Source organism: Thamnophis elegans, chromosome 15 (assembly GCF_009769535.1).
Source record: "Thamnophis elegans isolate rThaEle1 chromosome 15, rThaEle1.pri, whole genome shotgun sequence".
Lineage (NCBI taxonomy): Eukaryota > Metazoa > Chordata > Lepidosauria > Squamata > Colubridae > Thamnophis > Thamnophis elegans.
The window spans coordinates 26,330,128-26,356,427 of record NC_045555.1 but is presented as its reverse complement, the minus strand read 5'-3'; the positions used below and the strand labels follow the sequence as shown (position 1 = coordinate 26,356,427).

Here is a 26,300-nt window from a genome sequence, read left to right as displayed (position 1 = left end):
TATAAGATCCCTTCTAACTCTGTTAATTTGATCTTATCTGATCTGATCTAAACTTCCCAATTGAAACAAAGAGGCCAAATTCCAAAGATGCAACCTCCACGGAGCATAGTAACACTGAAAGAGTGACATTTCTGCCTTAAAGACACAGATAATGGATGTTATGTGCTCCCAACATCCTAGGCAGCTGTGGTTCTCTGTTGAGAATAGACATCAAGAAGGCCAAAATCCGAAATCAAAACGTATCAATACTTTAAAGCAGGGGTGTCCAGCCATGGCTACTTTAAGACCTGTGGACTTCAACTTCCAGAATGGCTGGCTGGGGAATTCTGGGAGTTGAAGTCCACAGGTCTTAGTGGCCAAGGTTGTCACTCCTGCTTTAAACAAAGCAAGCATCTAACCCTGGCTGGAACAAATGAATTAACTGGGATGGATTCTCTTAAAGGGGAAGAGGGGAAAATCAAATCCTTGGGGAAAAAACAACAACTTACTAGCATTGATTCAGGCCGTTCATAAAGAGTGTCCTTGGAACTCAAATGCCATTGGCACAAACATTAATATACTGCAAAGCTTTTTAATTTGATTGCTTTGAGCTGAATAGATGGGTCAATGCCAAGTACACTGATCTCATCCGCTGAATGGAAATCACCGCACAATACCCGTCGATTAAAATGAAGTGACCTAGATTGACCACTCGGCACAGCTACCTGCAAAATTAAAAACGGCTTCTATGACTCAAGAGGCCTGTTGCCTTCGATACAAAGAAAATGAGGCTGGATCAGTGGTGGGTTGCAGGTGGTATGCCCCGGTACGGCCGTACCGGAGTCTGCCCGGAGCACTGGGTATCGTTCCGGTACAGTGCTCCGGAGGGCCCACCCACCTGCCCGAGCTCCTTACCTGTCCTTCGGTGCTTCTGCGCATGCGCATGGTATGTACAGCACCTGCGCAACGTTCGTTGCTGGAAGGTATGATGCATGCATGTGCACGCACGTTGCGCACATTCATGTGGAGGACGCCGGGCCCCGTTGCAACCGTACCAGTTGCAACGGGATCCGGAACCCACCACTGGGCTGGATCCAGAATCCCAATATTTGACTTCGAGGACAGGAGAATTTAGGGTTTAGTAGTTGCAGGTTTAGAGTTTATGCTCTTTTTTAGAGCTAGATGTCAATTTGCCTTCTCTGGCTTATGGCATTTGACTCTTCCATTTTATGCCGATAAAACTAAAAAGAAATGTTGCTCCTTGGAAATTGAACCACCCTCTAAGTATTTTGGCTGCCTGGTTTGTGCGCTTTTTGTGGCTTTGCTCTCCCTTTTCTAAGATGAAGTGAGTACAATGGCAAATAATACTCCAAATAAGTGGTGAAATAACTGGCAGTGGTGAAATTCAATTTTTTTTTACTACCGGTTCTGTGGGCGTGGTTTGGTGGGCGTGACAGGGGAAGGATACTGCAAAATCTCCATTCCCACCCCACTCTGGGGCCAGCCAGAGGTGGTATTTGCCGGTTGTCTGAACTATTCAAAGTATCAGCTACCAGTTCTCCAGAATCTGTCAGAACCTGCTGAATTTCACCCTTGCTCCCTGGACTATGGAATGAGGAAAGAAGGGAGGGAGGAAGGGAGGGAGGGAGGAGAGAGGGGGGGTGAAGAAAGGACTGCTTGCCCTCTGGCTTCTATTTTCAATTTTTTTCCTAATCATTTAAATTGCTTCCTTCCCCATCCTCACCACTTGTCCTTTGGATTGACCTTTTCACTGACCTAGTCAACCAAGTAGAGAGTATGGTTTCTTGTGTGTGTCTTAGCATGATACCATATTTTGCTCTCAAACAACTCCTCAACTGACTTTCCATTCACCCCAAATGCCACTCTGCTGTCTTGGCATTTATCCATCCATCCATCCATCCATCCATCCATCCATCCATCCTTTCCTTCTGCTCCCCCTGTGCTCAGTTGCAAAAGACACAGTCTTGCCAATAACCTCCCACTCAGATGGTGGTTCTCCAGGAAACTCCTTTCCCCAGCCTTTTAGAGATGTGAGATTGCAAGAGACTATTAATAGGGTGAGACAGCTGCTCCAGAGAGTGGGGGAAAATCTCAGACAGCAGGTCTAATGTGAACTGAGGTCCTGCTAGAGGCGACCCTCTTCGCTGCAGTGACCCTACTTTGTCTGTAACATTCTCCACCAAGGAGCAACCTCCCTGGCCTTGTCTCTCTCTGTGGCTTCCCCAGGGAGAATGAAACAGAACAGGACCACAGCAGGAATGACAGCTGAAGTCCTAAACACTCACTTCCAAATCATGAAAGCTCTGGGGGATTTACCAAGTGGCATCTGTTGCCACATTTCTGCAGATACCTACGAAGAACCCACATTCACATTCAAAAGAAGACACCATCAATGTAATGTTCATCAGTCAACTGCTGTGTGGATATTTCTTCTTCGCTTGATTTCTGTAATTTCAGCCAGACCAATGTGTGTGTGTGTGTGTGTGTGTGTGTGTGTGTGTGTTGATAGAAAATAAAATAAAGGTAAAAAAAGGAAGTTGCCTGGTTCTTGATGGACATTTATATGCTGCGAAGCTGAGAGAGCAAGGAAATCTTTATTGCATCTGACCTCACATCCATGCAGAGGTGTAGAACGGAATTGTAATGTTACCTTCAAAGCTCACACAAGACTTGGTGCTTTGGCAAAGAATCACTAACACATGCCTGGTAGGCATTTTTGGAGGGAAGGAAAGAGGAGGGAGGGAGGGAGGGAGGGAGGGAGGGAGGGAGGAAGGAAGGAAGGAAGGAAGGAAAGAAGGAAGGAAGGAAGGAAGGAAGGAAGGAAGGAAAGAAAGAAGGAAGGGGAAATGAAGACAGGACCAAAATTCAGAAGCTTCTCAATAATAGTTTATCTGAATTTTGATTTATTCTTATTTATTGTAATGTGGAGTATGAATTCTAATGAAACTACATAATCCCCTCCTAATGATGCTTGGCTTAGAAGGTATATTTTTTGCAATAAGTAACAAAGGAAACAAACCCTCACCCAATGTGTGACATACCTGGACTCTTCTTCTTTTTTCTAAAAGAGGTAGCAAAATGCACAACCCAGATTATCTGCAGCAATCTGACAGCCCTTTGGGTGAATGGACAGGTTCTGCTTAAATAAAGACACTGAACAAAGCCTAGTTTTAGAAAATACAATATACGGTATACATTTTAACTTGACTCATTTTATGGATGTGCTTCTTTGCAAACTAGACACAAGGAACGTAGGAAAATTCTTCCCACCATGTCAGACTTCCTAACTCTGAATTATCAAGACTGATTACAGATGTTTGTGGTTGTTATCACCACCTTTCTCTAAACATGTTTCCAGAGTATTAAGGTAGATTATCAAGCTTTTAATGGCACGGACATTAATTTCTAGATGACAGACTTGGGGCTAGTTTTTATGATTTAGTTTGCTGCTATTGGCTGGGATATTTCCTTACAGAATTTATGGGAGAGAGCAATTATATGGCCTTCCCCCCCCTCCTCTCTTGATTGCCTTTCTATAAAAGCACCAATATTCCTAAAGTGGTCCATCTGTGTTTTATGTTGATAGAATTGGTCCCAACACAAGGCAGGAAAGGATAGGCTGACTTGCTCTTATGAACACATTTGTGTTTTATTTTATTTCCACTTAAATTAATATTTGTTAGAATTACTGGCCTGTGGCCTGGATCCCAGTGACTACTTCAATTCTCCATTTGCCTGCTATTACAAGGTACTTCTGATAATTAAGGAACAGAAAAAGGAGGATGTTCACTCTACATACAACTATTGTACTATTTCTAGGAAATCAGGATATGGTATCTTTTTAGCAGGCAAGCAAGCTGGAAAAGCTTACAGGAACTTTTTCCTGTAACTTTTCTGGAAAATGATTTGCATACGTAGAAAAATGACTGTTTCTTGGAGTGTAAACAGGGAATAAACAAATTTAATTTCAGAGAGAGATACCTGTTGCAAACTGTTGGGGCCTCTTAGGAGACATGCCAACCATTTATGAACTGTGGCTGTGTGAACTTGTGTGCAGCAGGATGCAAGATTGTCCTTTCATTCCCTTTAAGTGATAAAATGTACAACAGGCGAAATGGAACTTCAGAATAACTACAGTACTTACTATTCTTCCATACAATTGACATTTTGTGTATTACCAATAGAGGAAGAAATTCTGTTTTCCAATTACAGTAATACTATGGCCCTTTGGAATTCATAGCATATCTCCACAATGTGGACGCAGCCAGCTGTTCTCGCCACTTTTCAGAAGCTGCAATGGGGAAAATAGCAAGGCAGCTGGGTTCACAAATGCATTTCATGGTGAATCTTCTCTGAGACTGATCAGGAGTTTTTCATCACATCCCTCACTTTTCCAGCACAGTAACCATCGTGAAGCAAGATCCCACATAACTGATCTTACAAACGTGGTTTGACTTTGAAGTGGTGCTACTGAAAGCTGGCTTAAGAGTTGCTGGGGTATTTGTAGAAAGGCGAGAGGAGGAAGAGGAGGGGGAGGAGGATGGGAAAAGGAGGAGGATGGAGAAGAGGAAGAAGTGAGGAGGAGGGGAGGAGGAGGAAGAGGAGGAAGTGAGGAGGAGGGGGAGGAGAAAGAGAGGAGGGGAAGGGGGGGGGGAAACGAAGAGGAGGAAAGGGAGGAGGAGGAGGAGGAAGAGGAAGAAGTGAGGAGGAGGGGAGGGAGGAGAGAAAGAGGAAGAGGAAGAGGAAGGAGGAGGAGGAGATAAAACTGTGAAGAAGACTGAAGAATATTCCAAAGAGGGGCTTGCAAAGTACATTTGACTGAAGCGTTTCCCTTGTTTTTGAGATGTGTCTTTTGTAGCTAAACATGCACATGAATCTCTGGCTGTTCCACATAGAAAAACATCCATTACTTCTGAAACAACATACAAGAGTCTCAAATAATACTCAACATTCATGCTTTGTTTATTCAATGTGTCCCTGGCAAAACACCCTTTCAAGTGTTTTGTGCAGGTATTGTGGTCACTTTCTCACAGGGCAAATCTTTAGCATTTGTAAAGAAACAAATTGCTTCGAGCTTTATATAGCCAATGGTACAAGATTCCAGATTTAGTTCTCTATTTTTATCTCAGCATTTATTCAATGTAAAATCCAGCCCCTTTGCATGTAGATCTGGTATTTCTATCATTATTTAGGAGAAGAAAAAACCCAAGCTATGAGATAATATGTGATCTTATTAAAGAACTAATCAGTCATCATTTCTCAAATATTCGGGTAAATAATACTTAATTCGCAGGCAATTATCCCTTGTTCTAAATGGCAAAATAATTTCCATGTGATTTGCATTTCAAGCATATTATGTGACCACAGATATTCCACAGGTCATATTCCACCTTCATGCCGTCAAGAATGCATAAATGCAAGATATAATTTCAGTGTTTATACAGCCTATTTAAAAAAAGAAACCTATTTACGGTGGAAAGGCATCAATAGTTATTAGCCTACCTGTATTTTCTGAAAGAAAGAATGAACAAAAAGGGGGACAACAATGAATTGCTTGATTACTTTAAAGTTCTTCAATTTTTGAACAATGGAAGATGCTCATAAAACTTCACTGCGGTGAAAAAATATTCCTTGCATTTACATAATATTCCACCTTTTATAGGCTTTATAAACATATTTATTTCCATAAGAGAAGGGGAGGGTTGCATTGTTAGTCTGAGGGGACAGACAGCCTGACCTTTCCTTTCATCCAAAGGTGAAATAGTGGTTATTCTGAACTGGTGATGGAAAAAGATGAAGTGAGGTGTCATAGACATTTTATCAACTCAGGTATCCTATCAGGTATACAGTTTGGACAGATAACAAGGGACAGAGGAGGGAGGGAGAGAGAGGGAGAGGGAGAGAAATAGGTAGGTAGGTAGGTAGGTAGGTAGGTAGAGATAGATAGATAGATAGATAGATAGATAGATAGATAGATAGATAGATAGATAGATAGATATAATAGATAGATAGATAGATGGATGGATGGATGGATGTAGAGGGAGGGAGGGGGAAGGAAGGAAGGAAGGAGGAAGGAAGGAAGGAAGGAAGGAACTTCCATCTTCTGAATCTATTTTCCAGCATGGGAAATATTCTTCAAAATTTTGTAATGAATCCAGATGGACCCCAAATACCTTGATATTTACAGGGTGGACATATTCACAATCTTTAATATGTCAACATTAGGGAAAAATTAGTTATTATAGTCCATCATCTTACATCCAGAAAGGCTCCTGAGATCAATTGCATTTCCCCAAAGAGTTTATCAGGCTCACTGAGGACTGGTGGACCTCCTGCTATGAACTAGAGGTTGAGTCTACACAACTTATTCTTTTTTTCTACTTTATTTTGGATCTGATCACTAATTAATAACTGTTCCTTCTTCTTCCATTTCAGAAGTTACGTATGTTGTATGGGGGATTATTCTTTGTCTCTCCAAAAATAGACCATCACACTGCCTACTGTATGGATCCTTCCCCTAAAATGCATAGAATACACACTGTATGAGTTTTAGGAAGCCAATTCTAAGCTCTTTTTTTTTTTAAAGTAACCAATGTGTTATAAAGATACCAGTCTACCTCTTATGGTAGATTAACTTGTCTATAAATACATGAGAGAAAGAATAAGGCAGGGTAATCTTTCATTTGTAGATATGCATATATATATATATATATATATATATATATATATATATAGATATATATATATATATATATATATATATATATATATATATATATATATATATATATATATATATATATATATATATATATATACTTAAAGTCACAACCCTGGTATGCCCAAGTATGGGAGGAAGGTCACACTTCCACTCTCTGTCATTAGGCTCGTCACAAGAGACCATCCAGACAGAAACCCAATATTTTTACTGTTGCCTTTTTGTTATATTTGTTATATTTATGCTGATACATAAATAAAGGGAGACTAGTATAGATCTTTCAAGCTATTTAGCTCTCATCAGCTAGCCTACAGGTTCGATTCCCAAACTTGGGTATGGCTAGCTGATGGAGCTAAATAGTTGAAATAGATCTATACTAGTCTCCCTTTATTATTTATCAGCATAATATAACAAAATATATATATATATATATATTATATATATATATATATAATATATATATATATATGTGTGTGGTGTGTGTGTGTGGTGTGTGTGTGTTGTGTGTGTGTGTGTGTTTGGGGTGGTGTGTGTGTGTGTGTGTGTGTGTGTGGTATGTATGTATGTATGTATGTATGTATGTATGTATGTAGTATGTCTAGAGCACACCCAAGCTGATGACAAGGAAATCTGCACAGGCACAAAATCCTACCTGTTATGCTTAATGGATGCATATATGTGCAGACCAAGCTATTCAAAAGCTATTAAGAGAGATTGAGGCCATTTTCAGAGCACGGCCTTGATCTGGCTAGCAGAGCTTTTTAAAAGTTCATCCCAATTGAGCATTATTTAGGCAATGCCAGAGACAGCAAAGTAGGTGGGGAAAGAAAGAGACAGAAAGAAAAAAAGAAAAAAGAAAGATGAGGAGAGAGGAGAAGAAAGAGAAAGGAGTGGGAAGGCGAGGGAGAGGAGGAGACTGAGAGAGGGGAGGAGAGAGAGGAGAGAGGGAGAGAGAGGAGAGGGGAGAGAGAGAGAGAGGAAAGAAAGAAAGGAAAGAAAAGAGAGGGAGAGAGAGGAAAGAAAGAAGAAAGAAAAGAAAAAGAAAGAAAAAGAAAAAGAAAGAAAGAAAAAGAAAGAAAGAAAGAAAGAAAGAGGGAATGGGAGGGGAAGGGAAAAGGAGGGGGAGGGAAGAAGGAAGGGACGGAGGAAGGAAGGGAATTCAAATGTAGTATACCTCAAGGAGTGCAAAACTGAGATTGGCCTGTGCTGACAATGAAAAGTGGCAATAACCAGACTTTCAAAGTTATGGATATAGAAATTAGGTTTGAAAGAAAGAAAAAATGCAGGCTTTAAATTCAAGGCATGAGATTCTGTGCCTCCTATTTCTGGTCTTTTTCTCCCACTCTAGGAAAGACAAACACACTGCAAATAACATGCCACACAAACCCATACACAAACAGACTGATGTTCTCTCACTCAGGCTGCACTTTCATATTAAAGGTTCATTTTTCTCTATAGAAATAAAAACGACAGCACACTATTCGGTTAATAAAAAGTGTTTGGCTTGTGGGATATTCCTGCTGCAGAAATGCCGTTGAGGACAAGCCTGCATAAAGGGTTTTTCAGGAGTAAAGGCAAAAGATAACCAGAGGGACTCACAACACCATTGCCATCCTACCTCAAGGAACACCAAGAGTGAATCCAAGGTAGAGTGGCAAATGCCTTGGATTTCTTACAGCTCAGTCTTCTGGACAGCAGCCCTTGCCCCATTCATAAAGAGCAAAATAACAACTGTACTAAACTTACAGGATGGAGACCTGATATTTCACCTATTCAAACATCTGAATTATGCTAAAGGTAAAGGTTCCCCTCACACATATGTTCTAGTTGTTCCTGACTCTAGGGGGCATCTCATCTCCGTTTCAAAGCCGATGTCAGGCCTACAGCCATCTTTTCTTTTGGATCTTTGATCTGCCACACTTCCTAGTATTCCATTATGCATTTTCCATTGTGGGAAAATGGGAGGGAGGATTGTACGGAGTTAGATGATATGTAGCCATAACACAATTCTTTCTAGAAAGCTAAAGTCATCCTTTGTCTCTGCACCTCTGCACCTGACCAGAACTGGATGGGTGGAACTGCCAGCATGGCAGTGGGAAATTGGACCATGCAATGGACTTGTGGGTGTGGGGGCAAGATCTTGAACTTTCAACTAGGTGGGGAAAACCAGGAAGCTTTCAGATTTAATTAATTGGAACTTTGAGGAATCCTTTGCCTTGTACTCTGATTTACTTTTGCATGCAATTTGGAACACTGACAGCCGAAGAGCCAGAGCTGTCCAAAGACATCTCCGTGCTCATGTGGCCAGCATGACTAAATGCCGAAGACACACAGAACACTGTTACTTTCCCACCAAAGGTGATTCCTATTTTTCTACTTGCATTTTTTAACCTGCTTTCGAACTGCTAGACCTTCCTTAATACCACTTTGTCTATTAGCCCTGCAGTTTCTCTCCCCAGCACGCCCAGGCTTTCTCCTCCATTCCTGCAATGGAGAGGCACCTGCGGAGGGTGGAACCTGTGGAGATTGGGGAAGGCACAGGTTGCAGGAATGCAGGAGAAAGCTAAGGCGCACTGTGAGAAGAAAAGTAGTGTGCGCTGGGAGGAAACTGTGGAGATCGGAGAATCCCCCCCCCCCACATGCACAGCAGAGACCCGAGATCAGGTGGCTGGTGGGAGGCGTGCGTATGAGTGGAGAGTCAGGCTGAGGGAGCACACATGCCATAGGTTTGCCATCATGAGTATAGAGTCTCCAAGGGGTTGGACTAGATCTGTGATGGCGAACCTATGACATGCAGCCCTCTCTGCAGGCACACGAAACCGTCACCCCAGGTCCCTCCACGCGCATGCTTCGTGCCTCCCACCGGCCAGCTAATTTTGGGACCCGCAATATGCGTAGGGGCTGGGGGTGTCATGCATGCACGTGCGGGGGCACAGGGGTCTGTGTGTATATGTGGGGGAAGCGCTGGGGTGCAGTACATCCCAAGCAGCCTGTTTTTGATCCCAGGAGGCTGCAGGGAGGTCTGTTAGGTCGAAAATGGGCACAGAGGGTGCGGTACAACCCCCCGGGGCCCATTTTTGGTCCAAGGAGCCTGCAGGGAGCCAATGGGCCAGGTGGGGTGGGGGGGTTCCATGTGTGCATGCACAGGGGGTCACCATGCATACACAGTGTGGGGGGAGAGCACACACATGCACGAGTGTGGTGGAGCGCATTGCATTATGGCACGTGATGACAAAAAGGTTAGCCATCACTGGACTAGATCTATGTTCAGAAAGAAAGCAGGCCCTGAGATAGCTTAATTTTAGGAGACCCCTTGGGGATGTAAACTGTGTTTAGAGACCCTTATATAGAAGCACCGACATTAAATAGGCCCTCATAGATGACATACATTTTGCTGCGCCTGAAACTGCTGTAGAATCTGCAGTTTGAGAGCTGTTTGCAAACATAGCCCAGAGAGAGATACTTAATAGTTCACGGTGGAATTAATTAGGACATAAATAACCAAATACATCTACATTAATTACCATCATTGCTTGGATGTTTCAACCATATTATTCAGTTCACAGAGGTCTGTTCATTTCTAGGCTGGTTAAAAACACCAAGGTGTTCCTGGCTGCTTATTGATGTTACGTTTCTTCCAGCAAATATTTTAGGTTTAGCTACTGTATTTTTTCCAGGAAGAAACTCTAGCTTATATTTGGGCCTCTGACATTCTTAATGTTTGCCTTATTAAAGAATTTTGTTTGCGTTTCATCTACATTAATTTAGATTGTTTCTGATTGTATATGGTATTTTATCTCTTTGTTTGTAATACTGGCATTAAATCATATAAAGCGCAAGCATTTACAAGCAAAATGATTAAATTCAATTTCACCGTGCCATGGTTTGAAAAAACACTGGTTGGCATTACACAGTAATTCTACTGTGACATTTTTTAAAAAATGTATTGGTAAATTCCAGAAAGAAATTGGAGGCCTCCTATAATTTGGTATACGAACCTTCCTTTTATGGAAATTCATAAAATATTTGTATCAAACAGACCTGCATGGGAACAAAAAAATTTATAGTTGAAGTGAAATAGGAAATCCTTCCATATCAGGGGTGGGTTCCAGATCCCGTTCCAACCAGTACCAGCGCACACATGCATCATACCTGCCAGCGACACTTCCGCAAGCCTCCGCAATGCTCCAGTAACTCGGCGGAGCATCACTCAGGTGCTGTTCACACCATGCACGTGTGCGAAAGTGCCAAAGGTTTTAAAGGACAGGCAAGGAGCTCAGGCGGGCTCAGGCGTACCAGAATGGTACCCGGTGCTCCGGGCAGGCTCCTGTACGCCCGTACTGGGGCATACCGCCTGCAACCCACCACTGTACTATATGTAATATAAGGTTGCATACGGTATATGTTTTAGTCTAAACCCATGATGGTGAACCTATGGCCTGCATGCCAGAGGTGGCACGCAGCGCCCTCTCTGATGGCACACGAGCCGTAACCCCACTTCAGCTCCGCTGCACATACGTTCGTGCCTCCTGCCAGCCAGCTGGTCTTCAAGTCCCTGATACACTTGCAAGAGGCTGCGTACGCATGTTGGGGAGGGGGGTCACCTGCAAGAAGGTTGCATGTGTATACATGGAGTGGGGGAATGTGGGGGAGCATGTAACTTTAAATAAATAGTAAGGTTTTACATGCAAAACCTTTGCTAGACCAGTTCTCAAATACAACTCATCTATCTGGAATAGTGGAATCCATACTGTATATCGGACATTAATACAATCAAGCGACTCCAGAGGTATTTCATGAGAAGAGTATCCAACTCCTCTACTCGCAACAGAATCCCTTATGCCACCAGACTCAAAACTTTTGGCCTGGACAATCTGGAATTGCGCTGCTGTGGTCTGACCTATGCATAGTACACAAAATTGTCTGCTACAACGTCCTACCTGTCAACGACTACTTCAGGTTCAACTTCAAGAGAGCCGAGGTGGCGCAGTGGTTAGGGTGCAGTACTGAAGGCCACTACAGCTGACTGTTATCTGCAGTTCAGAGGTTCAAATCTCACCGGCTCAAGGTTAACTCAGCCTTCCATCCTTCCAAGGTGGGTGAAATGAGGACCCAGACTGTGGGGGCGATATGCTGACTCTGTAAACCGCTTAGAGAGGGCTGAAAGCCCTATGAAGTGGTATATAAGTCTAACTGCTATTGCTATTGCTATTCAATAATACACGGGCAAACAATAGCTCAAAATCAAGATTAACTGCTCCAAACTCGATTTCTGAAAATACGACTTCAGCAACAGTCAACGCCTGGAATGCTCTACCTGACTCCATTGTTACATCCTCAAATCCCCACAGCTTCAACCTTAAACTGTCTACCGTGGACCTCACTCCATTCCTAAGAGGTCCATAAAGGGAGCGTGCATAAGCGCACTGCGTGCGTACCATCCCTGTCCCATTTATTTGAATTCCTTTCTTTTGTTCAAGTCCATGTTCATACTTATGCCTGCCATCTGTACATGTTTGACAAAACAAACAATAAATAAAATAACTAATTGGTAAGCAAGACTTGAATACCAATAGAATAAAATATTTGTAACTCAGAGTTAAGCTGCTGTTTACTGAGCTTAGTGGTTTTCCTGCAGATGCTTCATTATCAAACTAGGTAGCATCATCAGTGCACTGATGAGGTTATCAACTTTGGGTAAGGAAATGTCTGTAAGAAAACCTCCAAGGTTAGAGAGGATCAGCGACTTGAATAGTTACATACTCTAAAACTCTGCCTAAATCCATTTTGTTTTTTCTGGAAAAGCCTAATTATTTACTCCCCTGGCAATATCATATGCTCTAATCACCCCAACTGTGTTGCATTGCTATGAAAGGAACACAAGCCTTACCACTAAGCAGCAAAGAGCTACGCAACTCCTTGTGCATAAGTACTTTCAGATCTGTAATGCATCCCCAACAGAATCGTGAAGTGTTTACAGAAAAGCTACAGTTTTAAAAGGTTCTTCTGTCCCCAGATAGGAACGTTATTGAAAATCTGGAGATTTTAATGTGTTGTATCTGCAAAAAGTACTAACAATACTTCTAAGCTGGAAGAATTCAACAAAAAATGAATGAGGAGGGAAACTTTGAGCCAAACTCAAAGACTCTCAGCTGCCATAAAGGAAGTCTTTGAAAGCTGTTATTTTTTTGCAAAGGAAGCACAAGAAGTACTGATTAAAAGGGCATTCACACTTTTGTTCACTATTTTTCTGTGTAAACAACTGTGCATAAGTAGCCCACTTTTAATGGTGGGAATATGAATATGATGATTGTCGTTTTTCCTTAGGTATTTTTGTTGTTGTTGTTGTTGTGGATTTATTTCTAAAGCTTTTAGCTACCCAGAGTTGCAATTTGCAAAATGCCAGATATAGTAAATCACCTAAGTAAATAAGTGGAGAGGAAGACCTGTCAATCCAGGGATAAATCAGGGGGGAAATGGCAGCATATAGTTCCAAACTATCAGAATACTAATTGTTTTGTGGGCAGATATTATTCAATTACACAAACATATGCCACTTGCTGCCCTCAGAATTACAGCAGGTTAATAATTCCACTTAGAACCCTAAAAAAATGCAGGTTGTGTCCAGTTTATAAGAGTTTATTTAGTGGCCGTTCAAGTTTATAATGGCACTGAAAAAGTGACTTAGGACTGTTTTTCATACTTATGACTGTTGCCGCATCCCCATGGTCCCATGATGAAAATTTGGTTGCTTGGCAACTGATTCATATTTACGACCGTTGCAGTATCCTGGGGTCATGCGATCAACTTTTGCAGCCTTTTGACAAGCAAAGTCAATGGGGATTCACTTAACAACCATGCTGCTAACTTAAAAACTGCAGTTATTCACTTAACGACTCTTGCAAGAAATGTTGTGTAAAATGGGGGGAAACTCACTTAACAAATGTCTCACTTAGGAGAGAGGGTAGGAAGGGGAAGAGGAAGAGCAGGAGTAGGAGAAAGGGAAGGGAAGAAGGGAAGGGAAGGAGAGGAGGAAGGAAGAAACTAGAGAAGGGAGGGAGGGAGAAAAGAAAGGGAAAAAAACGAGATGTTACAAAGGAGGAAGGGATGGTAAATAAAGCAACCCAAATCGTACATTATAACTTATTAAATGAATAATAAATGTATAAGAATGATGATAAATGTAAAGAAGAATACCAATTATGTGAATGTATACTTAAAATGCTATGTAAGAGAATAAAAAAAAAATTCTTTAAAAATGTCTCACTTAGCAATGTACATTTTGGGCTCGGTTATGGTTGCAACTCAAACACTACCTGTATTACAAAACAGATGCCGAAGACTTGTCACATTTTGAGAGAATTTTCAAGTGTGCTGTACTTCCACGGGACAATTTTAAGGCAATTAACAGTTTGCTATTCAGTTCCAACCCTGTAATGGAAAGGTCCTTCTTCGGCCTGGGCCCTTTCCTGCCCACTCCTCAGCTAATAATGGCATAAATCCAAAGGTCACATCCTTCACTCTGGCAGAAACCAGATTTAGATTGTTCATGATTAATTGAAGAGGCAGAATTATCTGAATACTATCTGCGGTATTTTCCATCAACACTCCTACACCACTTGAAATTCTCTATTAAAAAGGATTACAAGTGGAGTAATAAAACAGTAATTTGCATGTGTTCGGATTAACTTGATTGTCTGCATTCAAAATATTGGAGATTGTAACATGAAAGATAAATTTATCTCAAATGCAGCTTTATTTATAGGCATTGCTCTAAGTACCTGACACCATTTTGCCCTTTGCATTCAAAACCAATTATTATTAAATTTAAAAGGCTGTCAAACATCTGGATCATTACAGGCACGATGTTCTTGGTTAAACTGAAAGAACAATGGCTAATAAAGCAATTTATAAAACACAGGCAATTATATACTGGAATTCGAGGTTATGCTCTGGCGACCCAAAAGCCAGCAACATTGCTGGTCAGAGACAGGGGGGAATAATAGCCAGGAAAATTAGAGCTGGAAAAAGGGAAACACATAAATATCACAAATAATGCATATATAAAAGTGTGGGCTGCTGACCTTGGCCTGATACAATTTGAAAACAATAAAGTTAAACTGGATTCAAGAATCTAATTAGCTAAAGGGCATTATGGATGTCTGATTGTCAGATTTCTCAAAAGAATTATACAGGTTTTTTTAAAAAAATAAAAGGAACAAGAAGGACAAAAAGTCTGGATAGTGCATATGACAATACCTGGAGCCCACAGAAGCAAAGAGAAAAGAACTGGAGAAAAATAACAAATACAAAGACCTCCAAATAAAAGTGGAACGACTATTGCAAAGAAAGCAAAGATTGTACCAGTAGTGATAGGAGTAATAGGAGCCAGGTACAATCCTAAAAGAGCTGGAGTACCACCATTGACGTTGACAAATTCACCATCAGTCAATCACAAAAGGAAGCTTTGCTCAGAACAGCTTGCATCCTGTGATGAAATCTGTAACACGATCAAACATCCACCTCTGCCTATCCAGATCCTTGGAAAGGACTTGCTAGGTGGATAAAAATGCCAACTTCAATCTAAACATCTGGCTGACTGTGCAATAAATCATGATAATGGAGATAACCAATTTCATTGTACATATGATGTACAATGACAATAAAGACTATACTTTACATAGTATAGTAATATAGTATAGTAATATAGTAATATAATATAGTACTACTATATTAGTCACATACCTCAATTTAGCTCTTTTCAGTTTTATCTAAGCAAGCTAGATTATGGATATTTTAATGATATCTGTATTACTATCAAGCCACCAAGAGTCCCCTGTGATTGCAATTGGGGGACAAATATAATGACTATATATAATACAATGACAACTTCCTGAAGACCATTCAATGGAAACAAGGGATAATATTTCCTGTAACTCTTTCTTGGTACTTAATCGTGACATGAATTATTGTAGCCCAGATGTGGCATTCATACTCCGAGCAAACCCAGATCATCTTCCTTAATCTGACATTGTCACTCACCTCCTAATTAAGTCACTGAATCGGGAAACCTATGTAAGTCATAGAAATGAACTATGCTTCTCATCCATGGTAGACAGTTTAAGGTTGAAGCTATAGGGGTTTGAGGCTATAACAAGAGGGTCATGAGGAGCATTCCAGGCATTGACCACTCTGTTGCTGAAGTCGTATTTTCTGCAATCGAGTTTGAAGCAGTTTACCTTGAGTTTGTATCTATTGTTTGCTCGTGTATTATTGTAGTTAAAGCTGAAGTAGTCGTTGACAAGTAGGACGTTGTAGCAGATAATTTTGTGTACTGTGCTTACGTCAGACCATAGGCAGCATAGTTCTAGGTTTTCCAAGCCCAAAATTTTGAGCCTGGTAACATTAGGGATTCTATTGTGAGCAGAGGAGTGAAGGACTCTTCTTGTGAAATACCTCTGGATCCGCTCAATTTTAATGTCCAATATACAGTGTGGATTTCAGGCAGATGAGCTGTATTCGAGAATTGGTCTGGCAAAGGTTTTGTATGCCCTAGTTTGCAATACAATGTTATCAGAGAAGAAGCTTCGCAAAATTAGGTAAACACCCCATTCCTAAGAGATCCGTAAAGGGGCGTTCATAAGCGCACTAGTGTGCCTACCATCCCTGTCCTACTGTCCCCATTTACTTGTACTCATTTCCTTTGTTCATGTTCATGTTTATACTTAAACCTTATCTTGTACATGTTTGACAAAATAAATAAATAAAATAAATAAATATCCTACTCTCCTGCCAAGATGCTACTGACCTTTAGTCAAAGCATTGGTGTTTCTCCAAAACTTCCAAGTTTATCTATTCTACTTAACTTTACAAGGGAGAACATTCTGACGAACATCAAATCACAGAACTAGATTTATTTATTTTTTGCTGCTTGCTACCTTGACAGAGACCAGCATGTATGTAGGCAGTAGATTGTCAGGTGATGCCAGCAATTATATAAATTGCATGGATACACAAATTGCTATCTGTGTCTTTTCAAGTCAGTGGAGTTATGATTCAAAACTTGATTCCATCACCAGGGAAAGTTAGTGTTTCATACATATACATATAACATATGTGGTTTGCCTTATGTTCTCTTCCATTGTGGCTTGCAAATGAATTTTATCTCAGGACGCCAACAACTGTGACTTAGTATTGTGTGTCAATGAGTTCTAGGTTATACTAATACTTATTCAGTTCTCTGGATTTTATTTTAGACTTCCTCTATTGCAGAGTGTTTTCATGGAGAAGAAACATATACACATTATCAACAGTGAATTGGGCCGTTTGATCCCAATTTTTATTTTAATCTCATTTTATAGGTTTATTTCATTTATATGCCGCCCTATTCCCGGAGGGACTCAGGGCGGCTAACAAACCCAGGGGAGGGAGTAATTTTAAACAGAGGAAGTCTTAAATTCAGTCTCAGGACCAAATTGAGATACCACTTGAATTGTGTTGCTACCCTTAAGAAACACAAGGAATATTTCCCAATATTTCCAGCATCACAGACCAACGTATACTAGTCATATTATCCAGCCCCAGATTTTCCCTCGTTTCTAAGTCTTTAGAAGCAGAGATGACAATAAGACCAAGCAGAGATTCATAGTAAAAGTCATGTAGCCTCCAGCCCTCTCACTTAGCTCTCCGTTAAAAAAAAAGGAAAGGGAGCAAAATTTCATTTTTTAGGATCTGAATAGTTTATCTATTAACATTTTGCTGATGTCTGGCTCTTACGTAACCTTCATTTTTGGTTCTGGTTCAGTTCTTTCTCTGAACAGCTCAGCCGCTGATCCCCTCAAGAGCCTTTATGGTCTTTCAAAGACAAAAGATAGATTGCACCAAAAGGATAGTCTGCCTAGCTATCCCTTCTGCAGAATAGCTCCCAGGCCTTGACGGTGTGATAGAAACTGAAACAGGTCATCCAGACCTCACAAGAATGGGACCATATCTCTTTTTCTTCCCAAACCTATTAAAAATCCATTTTATCTCAAATGTCACACTTCAACCCCAGTAAAAATGCTGTATTTCATTCCCCCAGTGATTGTAATAGTGTGCAGGTGGCTCACGGCTTCATAAATAGTATAGAGTTAAGTAACCTGCTAACTTCCATATGGCCTATATGATTGCCAAATTATCCCCTTTAGCATATTTCAAAGGCATACAGCCTTTAAAAAGATTACATACTTCCATTATTCAACTTTTCGTCTCCTAAAGCTTTGCTGAATCAATCAAGATTCAGTAACAGAAGATTTTTTGAACAAATTACTTCTTAATTCAGCCCAGATGTATATTCCTGCAGGGATCTGGAAAAATATCAGGATCATTAGCCTAATAATTCCTGTAATAGTCCCTTTTCTCTGGGGAAGGTCTGAGCAGCATGATAATTTAGTGCATTACCCTTTAAACTTCACATCCTGCAGGGCTGTTGCCTTTCTGACATGTGAATGGCAAACCTGAATATTAGCAGAAGTTATGTATTTTAGAGGGCAGCGCTTGGAAGCACATAATGAAATATTGCTGCTGGAGTGAATGGAAATATAGCACAGTCCTTAATTTATCTGGGTTCTTTTCAGCAAACCTGAAAGGCAGCTTGGAAGAGCATCCTTTGATATGTTGGAGACCACAAATATATAAGGAAAGCAGTTTCAAAGCACCGTTGAAAACCTTAAATTAGCTGAAACAGTGTCAACAACTCACTTTGATATTTCCAGTCAAGGATGAAAGAATCTAGCACGTTGATGGCGAACCTATGGCACGAGTGCCACAGGTGGCACACGGAGCCCTCTCTGCGGGCACACAACCCGTTGCCCCAGCTCAGCTCCACCACACATGTGCACACGCGCCTCTCACCGACCAGCTAATTTTTGGGTCTCTACTGCGCATGTGTGTGTGTGGGTGGGTGCATGCAGGAGATGCGTGCATGTGTGTGTGGGGGGGTACTTTTTGGTCCCAGGAAGCTTCAGGGAGGCCTGCTTGCCCCAAAACAGTGTGTGTGTGGGGGGGTTGCAAATGCATGCACAGGGAGCATGGGAAGGTTCGTGCACACATGTGCAGGGGGCAGGGCACATGGGTCACACACATGTTACATTATGGGTATGGGCATGCACGCGTGTGTTGTATTAAGGCAGGATATAAAGTAAATTAAAATATAAAAGTAAGATATGGCACAAAAGATCTGCTTTTGAGATGTGTACAAAAATAGGAAATGTTAAAAGCTGCAGGTTCAGCTACAGTTCACACATATGGCTCAAGAAAGACAAGCTAGCCACAAGAACTTACTGGAAAAAGTTAAGCAAGAAATGTTGTAACAGAAACTACAAACACATCAGCACTAGTATGTTATATTCACGTATTTTGCTGCTTTTGAAAAATATATAAAGCCTGTCTTTTCTATAAGTTGTTGTTCAGATGTCAAATCGCTGTTTTGCCTTAACTTGCTCTGAACCTTGATACCAATAAAGCAACTTCTTTTTATTCCGATATTTCCTGCAACAGTATCTCTCTTGCACGTTTTTGGCATGTGACAACAAAAAGATTAGTCATCACTGATCTAGCACATGCACAGAACCAAACCCAGGGCCTTTCAACAGGATGGTGGAGAACATTGTTTCCAGAAAGATATCTTGCACATCTCTCTTAAGTTTTCAAACCCCACAATGCAACATACAGAGTTTGTATTCCAAAGTATATAGTCCTAATTCACAGAGTACAATACAACTTGTGTCCATTGGACCCAGGACCCACACAAGGCCTTTAATTTGCATGCCCGTAAGATCCCATTTTAGTCCAGCAAAAGTTTTCTCATGAACGCCAACAAAATCCACTCAGATACTCACAAAAGCAAGAAATGGAGACACATCCTATGCAACTATTGCTCCCTTACAACTGATAATTGCAGATAGTTTTTCCATAACTCAAGATGTAACCAGGAGTCTTCAAAACCTCTAGATTGATCTCCTTTTGAGATATTTAGTCCCATTAAATTAGTGTCCATTGCTATATTTTGATATAATGGATTCCAGAGGTTCATAGCACAATGTATACCACTGAAGTGGGAAATCATTTCATATTCTCTATATAAAAAAAGCAACAATCTACATTTTGCAAGCACAAATAGATAAGACAATCAATTGGTTAATAGGGAAAATGTTAAATATAGGTCCAGGCCCTGGTAAACCACAACATTTCACATTTGATAAACCATAAAAAGATAACTAGAGAACATTAATATTATATCCCCTTTGTATCAGCCCTATTGCATTTATGTGTATTTTGGTTTCGATTTTTCAAGTTGCTCAAAATCAATTTCATTAAAGAGAGAGAGAGAGAAAACCATCCAATGAGAATATAATTCCACAAGGTAATGATAACTAGATTGTTATCAAATATAAAGCATAACATTACATAATATAGTGTTATTCAAACTAAACAAAGCAGAAACTAAAAAAAAATGTATTTAGACCATTTTCTGCCAGCTGACCCTTTTCTATTGTATGAGCTTCCATAATTCTTTATTCCCATCACCCCAAGAGCAAAAGAGCAATTAACTGTTCCTCACAATTCCATGTGAAGATTAATTAGCTGATGATCCCTGTCAAAAATACATTATTGATTCATTTATAAATGATAAAATTCATTAAAATATTAATTCACCTAGAAATTACTTTTCCATAGGGGCAATTTATCAGATCCACTAAAATATATATGAAATATCCATTTCAAATCATACATACTTCTTTGCCTACTACATCAAACTTGTGGCACTCAAATTTAACAAACACAACAGTGATGAATGTGAGGTAAGCTTTGCCCAAGAAGGCAAACACCAGGTTAGCATAAATAAATATAGCATAAATAAGGGAAATGTATGGAACCATTTTCCAAATAAGCTGATCACATCCCATAATCACTCCTGTCAGTGAAGAGTATCCAGTTGTCCACATCTATCAATCACATGAACATGGAAAACAGATACGATTGCAACGTTAAAGCTATTAGAATGGTGAGGAACGTCAAAAAGAGAGGAGAAAACTCAAAGTGTGATTAGCAACCTGCCTAGGAGATACCGTACACAACTCCTTGTACATAAGTACTTTTCAAAGCAATCAAGTCTATATTTTTATTTCATTTATTGTTGCACAGCAGATGATTTAGCATTTACCCCAACTAGAAAGCATGGCATCTCAAGGTTGAACTGCAGAAGTAGAGATGATCTAAGGATCACTTTCAGTTAAGAAAAGATTTCAGAAAAAAAGTGCTAACCTCATTGATGAATGTCTGTGCTCCCCTTGGGCTCAGAAGTAAGATGGCTCTCCGTAACGTATCTCGGTAGCGGTTCAGCTCTTCGGTTTTCATGGAAGTGAAAAGGCTGGCAAAAACCCTGCTGATGTTTCTGTCTACTTTTTGTAAAGACACGTCAAGTCCAAGCTTTGAAGCCTGATCCAGAAATCCTTGTAGGCCACGGATATCTGCCGAAGAGAAACAGAAATCACTCAGAAAAAGAACATAGCTCTAAGCAAAGAAGAAGCCACGACAAAGGTCAAAAAACAGAGATGTCCCTTAGCTTGTCAAAGAGGCTTCTTTTAGCCTGCTGGATTTTACTCTGAATATACCCAAATCTCATTGGAAATCCCTCATTTGAAGGTATTGTGACATTCCTGAAATAGAAAACAAAACACAACTCACAGTAGGTATGTAGTAAGTGAATACTTTTTTCCTGGGTTTAAATTCCTTCCGGAATCTATCCATCATTCTTTCTGATGGTGAGACCAAAACTTCAAGGCCATTTGAGAAATTCTTAGGTATAAAGGTAAAGATTCCCCTCGCACAAAGTTGCTCGCCGTTCCCGACTCTAGGGGGTGGTGCTCATCTCTGTTTCAAAGCCAAAGAGCCAGTGCTGTCCAAAGATGTCTCTGTGGTCATGTGGCTGGCATGACTAAATGCCGAAGGCACACAGAACGCTGTTACCTTCCCACCAAAGGTGGTCCTTATTTTTCTACTTGCATTTTTACATGCTTTCGAACTGCTAGGTTGGCAGAAGCTGGGACAAGTAATAGCAATATAGCAATAGCAATAGCAGTAGACTTATATACCGCTTCATAGGCCTTTCAGGCCTCTCTAAGCAGTTTACAGAGAGTCAGCATATTGCCCCCAACAATCTGGGTCCTCATTTTACCCACCTCGGAAGGATGGAAGGCTGAGTCAACCCTGAGCCGGTGAGATTTGAAGTAACGGGAGCTCACTCTGTTACGCAGCACTAGGAATTCAAACTGCCACACTGCTGACCTTTCTGATCGACAAGCTCAGCATCCTAGCTACTGAGCCACCACATCCCATTGAGAAATTCTTGGACTGCCCCAATTAGCTTCATGGCTGGGTGTGTCATTGCTAAGCTTGCTAAGTTTTCACTAAACATCCTATTCGCTCACATAGAAGTATCTTCTACTCTAGGCCATCAGTCTCCTTTGACAAGTTAATTTTATTTCAGGGTCCTTGGTGCTCTCTGAGCTTGGTACTTTTCTTGCAGACTTTTCAATAGCCAGACTAGGTAACATTATCAACTCAGGAAGTTGGGTAATCAAATGTCTGCAAGAAAACAACCAAGCTCAGAGCACATGAAGACCCCTTATTTCAACCCTGGCCTACAAATATTCTCTTTTATTTTAATTTTATTTCAGTGGGCATTCCTGCAAACAGGAGTAGTGCCGAATCCATGTCCCTTATTTACAGCATATTTCATGCAGATAGCTACATTTCCATCTTGTACTATGGAACAGAAGTGGTATTCAGCCAGTTCTGACAGGTTCTGGAGAACCGGTAGCGGAAATTTCAAATAGTTCGGAGAACCGGCAAATAGGCTGGCCCCGCCCCTGTTGCCTCTCACCTGATGTTCTTCTGTTGCCCTGAACAGGAAAACAGAGCTGGAAAGCAGATTAGTAGGGTGGGGAAGGAATGGGGATTTTGCAGTATCCTTCCCCTGCCACACCCACCAAGCCATGCCCATCAAGCCAAGCCAAGCCCACCAAGCCATACCCACCAAGCCACACCCTCAGAACCGGTAGGAAAAAAAAAGAATCCCACCACTGCTATGGAAATGTTCCCCTTCAGGACACTGGAGTTGCCAAACCACAACAATACCTCAATGCCGGACCTCAGATTAAAAACAGGTTCATTTTCAGCACCACTAGGATTAGTGTGGAAGCTTTTTGCTTTAAGGAAAGCAGACAAACCCTCAGGAGCTTCAGTCATTTTGACACATGGGAAGGAGCTGAAGTATATCAGCTCTCATTGGCACACTGCCAGTCACAAACAGACTTGCCCTTCAGGAATCTGATGGAGAGTTCTGCTGTCCATGCCCTATGGGGATCTTCCCTTAAGGTAACTCTGGGCAGCTTACAATCAGTTGTGAGTTCATGGCATCTTGCCATCTTTTCCTCTATGCTGATATTCCTGAGGACAACACAGGCTGATTTCAGTTGTGTTTATCAATTATCACTGTAGGATTTTGGCTTTGTTTTTAATCATTCTGAATGACAATGCCTAAACCCTGAAGTGCATTCATTTTATTTGATTTTTTTGCAACAGTTACACGTTGCCACATTCCTTTTAAAAAGGCAATCACTGCAACTAAAGAGGAGGTAATCGCAAATGAAGTAAAACCAGGGATTATATGCAGGTTCCTGAAGACCAAAGATAGTGCTTTTCAGCAAGAGAAAACAGGGATTTTCAAAGCTGCCACAGGTTGGTATTTGAAACTCCATGGGCTAAATCCAGCTTCACTCTGGGTTTCATTATGCTTGGGGCGACAAACTTCAAAAAGCCCAACTGGTTGGAACGAATATGCAGAGAATTACAGTATTATGGATTAAATAGCTGAGAACTCTGATTATCCTCGTAGCTGTTTTCTATACATGTTGAAATATTAATAAAAATAGCATTAGTGCATTTTACTAACTTGAGTACATGTTGTAGATCTTGTATTTTTTTTCTATATTCCAGTGCTTATTCTGAAAGTGAAAACCTGCTTGTGGAGAAAGATGAATGAAGAGGCTGACCTTTTAGAATAAATTCTGTTTTCCCCTAACCTGTTGGTGGGAAAACTACAATATTGGAAGCAAACAGAATACAATTTGAAATGGGGAGAGCATTAACTTTTGAACATCAATGTTTGTGCATTTAAAGGGAAATTATTTTGACTTTGCTTAAAAAAGAACAAGCATTTAAGTGAAAATTGAAGACCCACCAAATTTCAGAACAAGAAAATCACACATAACAGGGAAATATTTCCAAATACTAATGATAAATGTTAACATTTTTTAATCTACAAGCCTAAATTATGAATCTGGGATGATCAATGCCCATCATTTAAGTGCAAATTAGGTAAAGGTAAAGGTTCCCCTCACACATATGTGCTAGTCATTCTCAACTCTAGTTGGTGGTGCTCATCTCCATTTCCAAGCTGAAGAGCTAGTGCTGTCCAAAGACGTCTCTGTGGTCATTTGGCCGGCATGACTAAACACCGAAGGTGCACGGAACGTTGGTACCTTCCCACCAAAGGTGGTTCTATTTTTCTACTTGCATTTCTTACGTGCTTTAGAACTGCTAAGTTGGCAGAAGCTGGGAGAAGTAACGGGAGCTCACTCTGTTACACGGCGCTAGGGATTCAAACCGCCCAACTGCCGACCTTTCTGATTGACAAGCTCAGTGTCTTAGCCCCTGAGTCCCCCAAACCAAGTTTAGAATCTCTTGCACTCAAAGTCTGAAACAAAATGACACAGGATTCTGTAAAACTGTCTCAAGAAAGTCAGAAGTTCTTGCAAACCAAGCAAGACAAAACAGGGTACAAATCCTGAGCACAACTGTGAAACAGTCCAAATGCCAAGACAAACTAATAACAGGGTCTTCAAGGGGAAAGAATTTATGAAGATTGGGTTTAAGCAGCATGGCTTTGGTTTTTCTAGAGGTTTTTACAGCGGGTCCTTCCCTTGACCTTTATCTGTTACAGCTCAGTTATATTTTGAGTAATTCCTTGAAGGTTGACTTTTTATCTTTTTTTCTCCTTAAGCTGTATTTGCAGGGTTCTCCTCTGGATGTCTTCATACATACTAGGTCTACATTCTCAGGGACTTGGAAGAATTCCAGATCCTTCCTTCTTGAAAACAGCTGGAAGCAAGTCTGCCTGTTCTTCAGTTAGGTACTGCCTGTGTTCAAGGTTCTCCTTCAATTTCAACCTTAGAGCCAGATCTGAACGTTTCTGCTATGTCTGCTTTTGGAATGAATTATTCCCAGTCAATTCCTCTTCCTCATGCAATTAATCTGATTCCTGAGTCAAATGTGAACTTAAGATATCTTTCAGAACTTCAAATGCAAGTACAAAATTGCCAAACTCTTTAGCAGAGGAATCAATGGAAGGAGATAAGATACATTACATGAAGTCCTGGGAAGCAAAATATTTCACTACTGTGGGGTCATATAAATGTAGAGTGGACAAATATTCCTACATGGGTTGCTATGGTTGGTTCCTAAAACGATGAAGATTTTGGAATCTGCATGCTAAAAAACAGAGGCATCACCCTGCCAACAAAAGTCCATATAGTCAAGGCTATAGTTTTTCCAGTTGCAATGTATGGCTGTGAAAGTTGGACCATAAGAAAGCCTGAGTGCCAAAGAATTGAAGCCTTTGAATGATGATGCTGGAAAAGACTCCTGTGAGTCCCTTGGATTGCAAGGTGATTCAACCGGTCAGTCCTAGAGGAGGTCAACCATGATTGCTCTTTAGAAGGCCAGATCCTGAAGATGAAACTCAAATACTTTGGCTACCTAATGAGGAGGAAGGACTCACTGGAGAAGAGCCTAATGCTGTGAACGATTGAGGGCAAGAGAAGGGGACAACAGAGAATGAGGTTGCTGGATGGAGTCACCGAAGCAGTATGTGTTTAGCTTAAATGGACTCCAGAGGATGGTAGAGACAGGAAGGCTTGGTGGTACATTGTCCATGGGGTTGCGATGGGTTGGATATGACTTCACAACTAACAACAATAACAAGATAAGCAATGAGTTTCAATCTTGTCCATTATCAATGAAGAGAACTTCTGGATTGATGAAGAAAATAGAATATCTTTGCCCTAATGTACAAGGCATTATATTGGTTATAAATGGAAATAATTCAGTAGATGGAAGACTTACAACTATTCTTTTCAAGACATTTGCTAAAAAGAGCACTGTGGGAATAGTCCTCATTTTAGGAGTAGGCACCTCTTCCACTCAGATGAGTGAAGAAAATCTAATCCAACTTTTTTTATCATTTGAAATAAACTGACTTGCCCACCATGTAGGTGTAACAAATGGTTGACTACCTTTTCTTTTTCAGAAGAGTGTCAACAGTCATAAAAATTAACCATCTAGCCTTTGTTTGACTTGTACCAGCTTCTGAATAAATCTCATTTCCATCATTAAATTTACAGCACTTCTTTCCAGTTCATTGCATGATACTCAAAGTACCAGCCTTTGGTAAATATTTACCTAAGAGATAAACATCCTG

At 40.7% G+C, this 26,300-nt stretch overlaps 1 protein-coding gene across 1 annotated transcript in view; it reads right to left on the bottom strand.

Annotated features, from left to right (window-relative positions):
• The window catches only part of GRID1 (glutamate ionotropic receptor delta type subunit 1), a 793,636-nt gene that overhangs the window by 286,071 nt on the left and 481,265 nt on the right, over positions 1-26,300 (bottom strand). Inside the window, exon 4 of the mRNA XM_032231518.1 lies at positions 21,023-21,228. Within this exon, the coding sequence (XP_032087409.1) occupies positions 21,023-21,228 (206 nt within the window). The remainder of the gene's footprint in view (positions 1-21,022; positions 21,229-26,300) is intronic.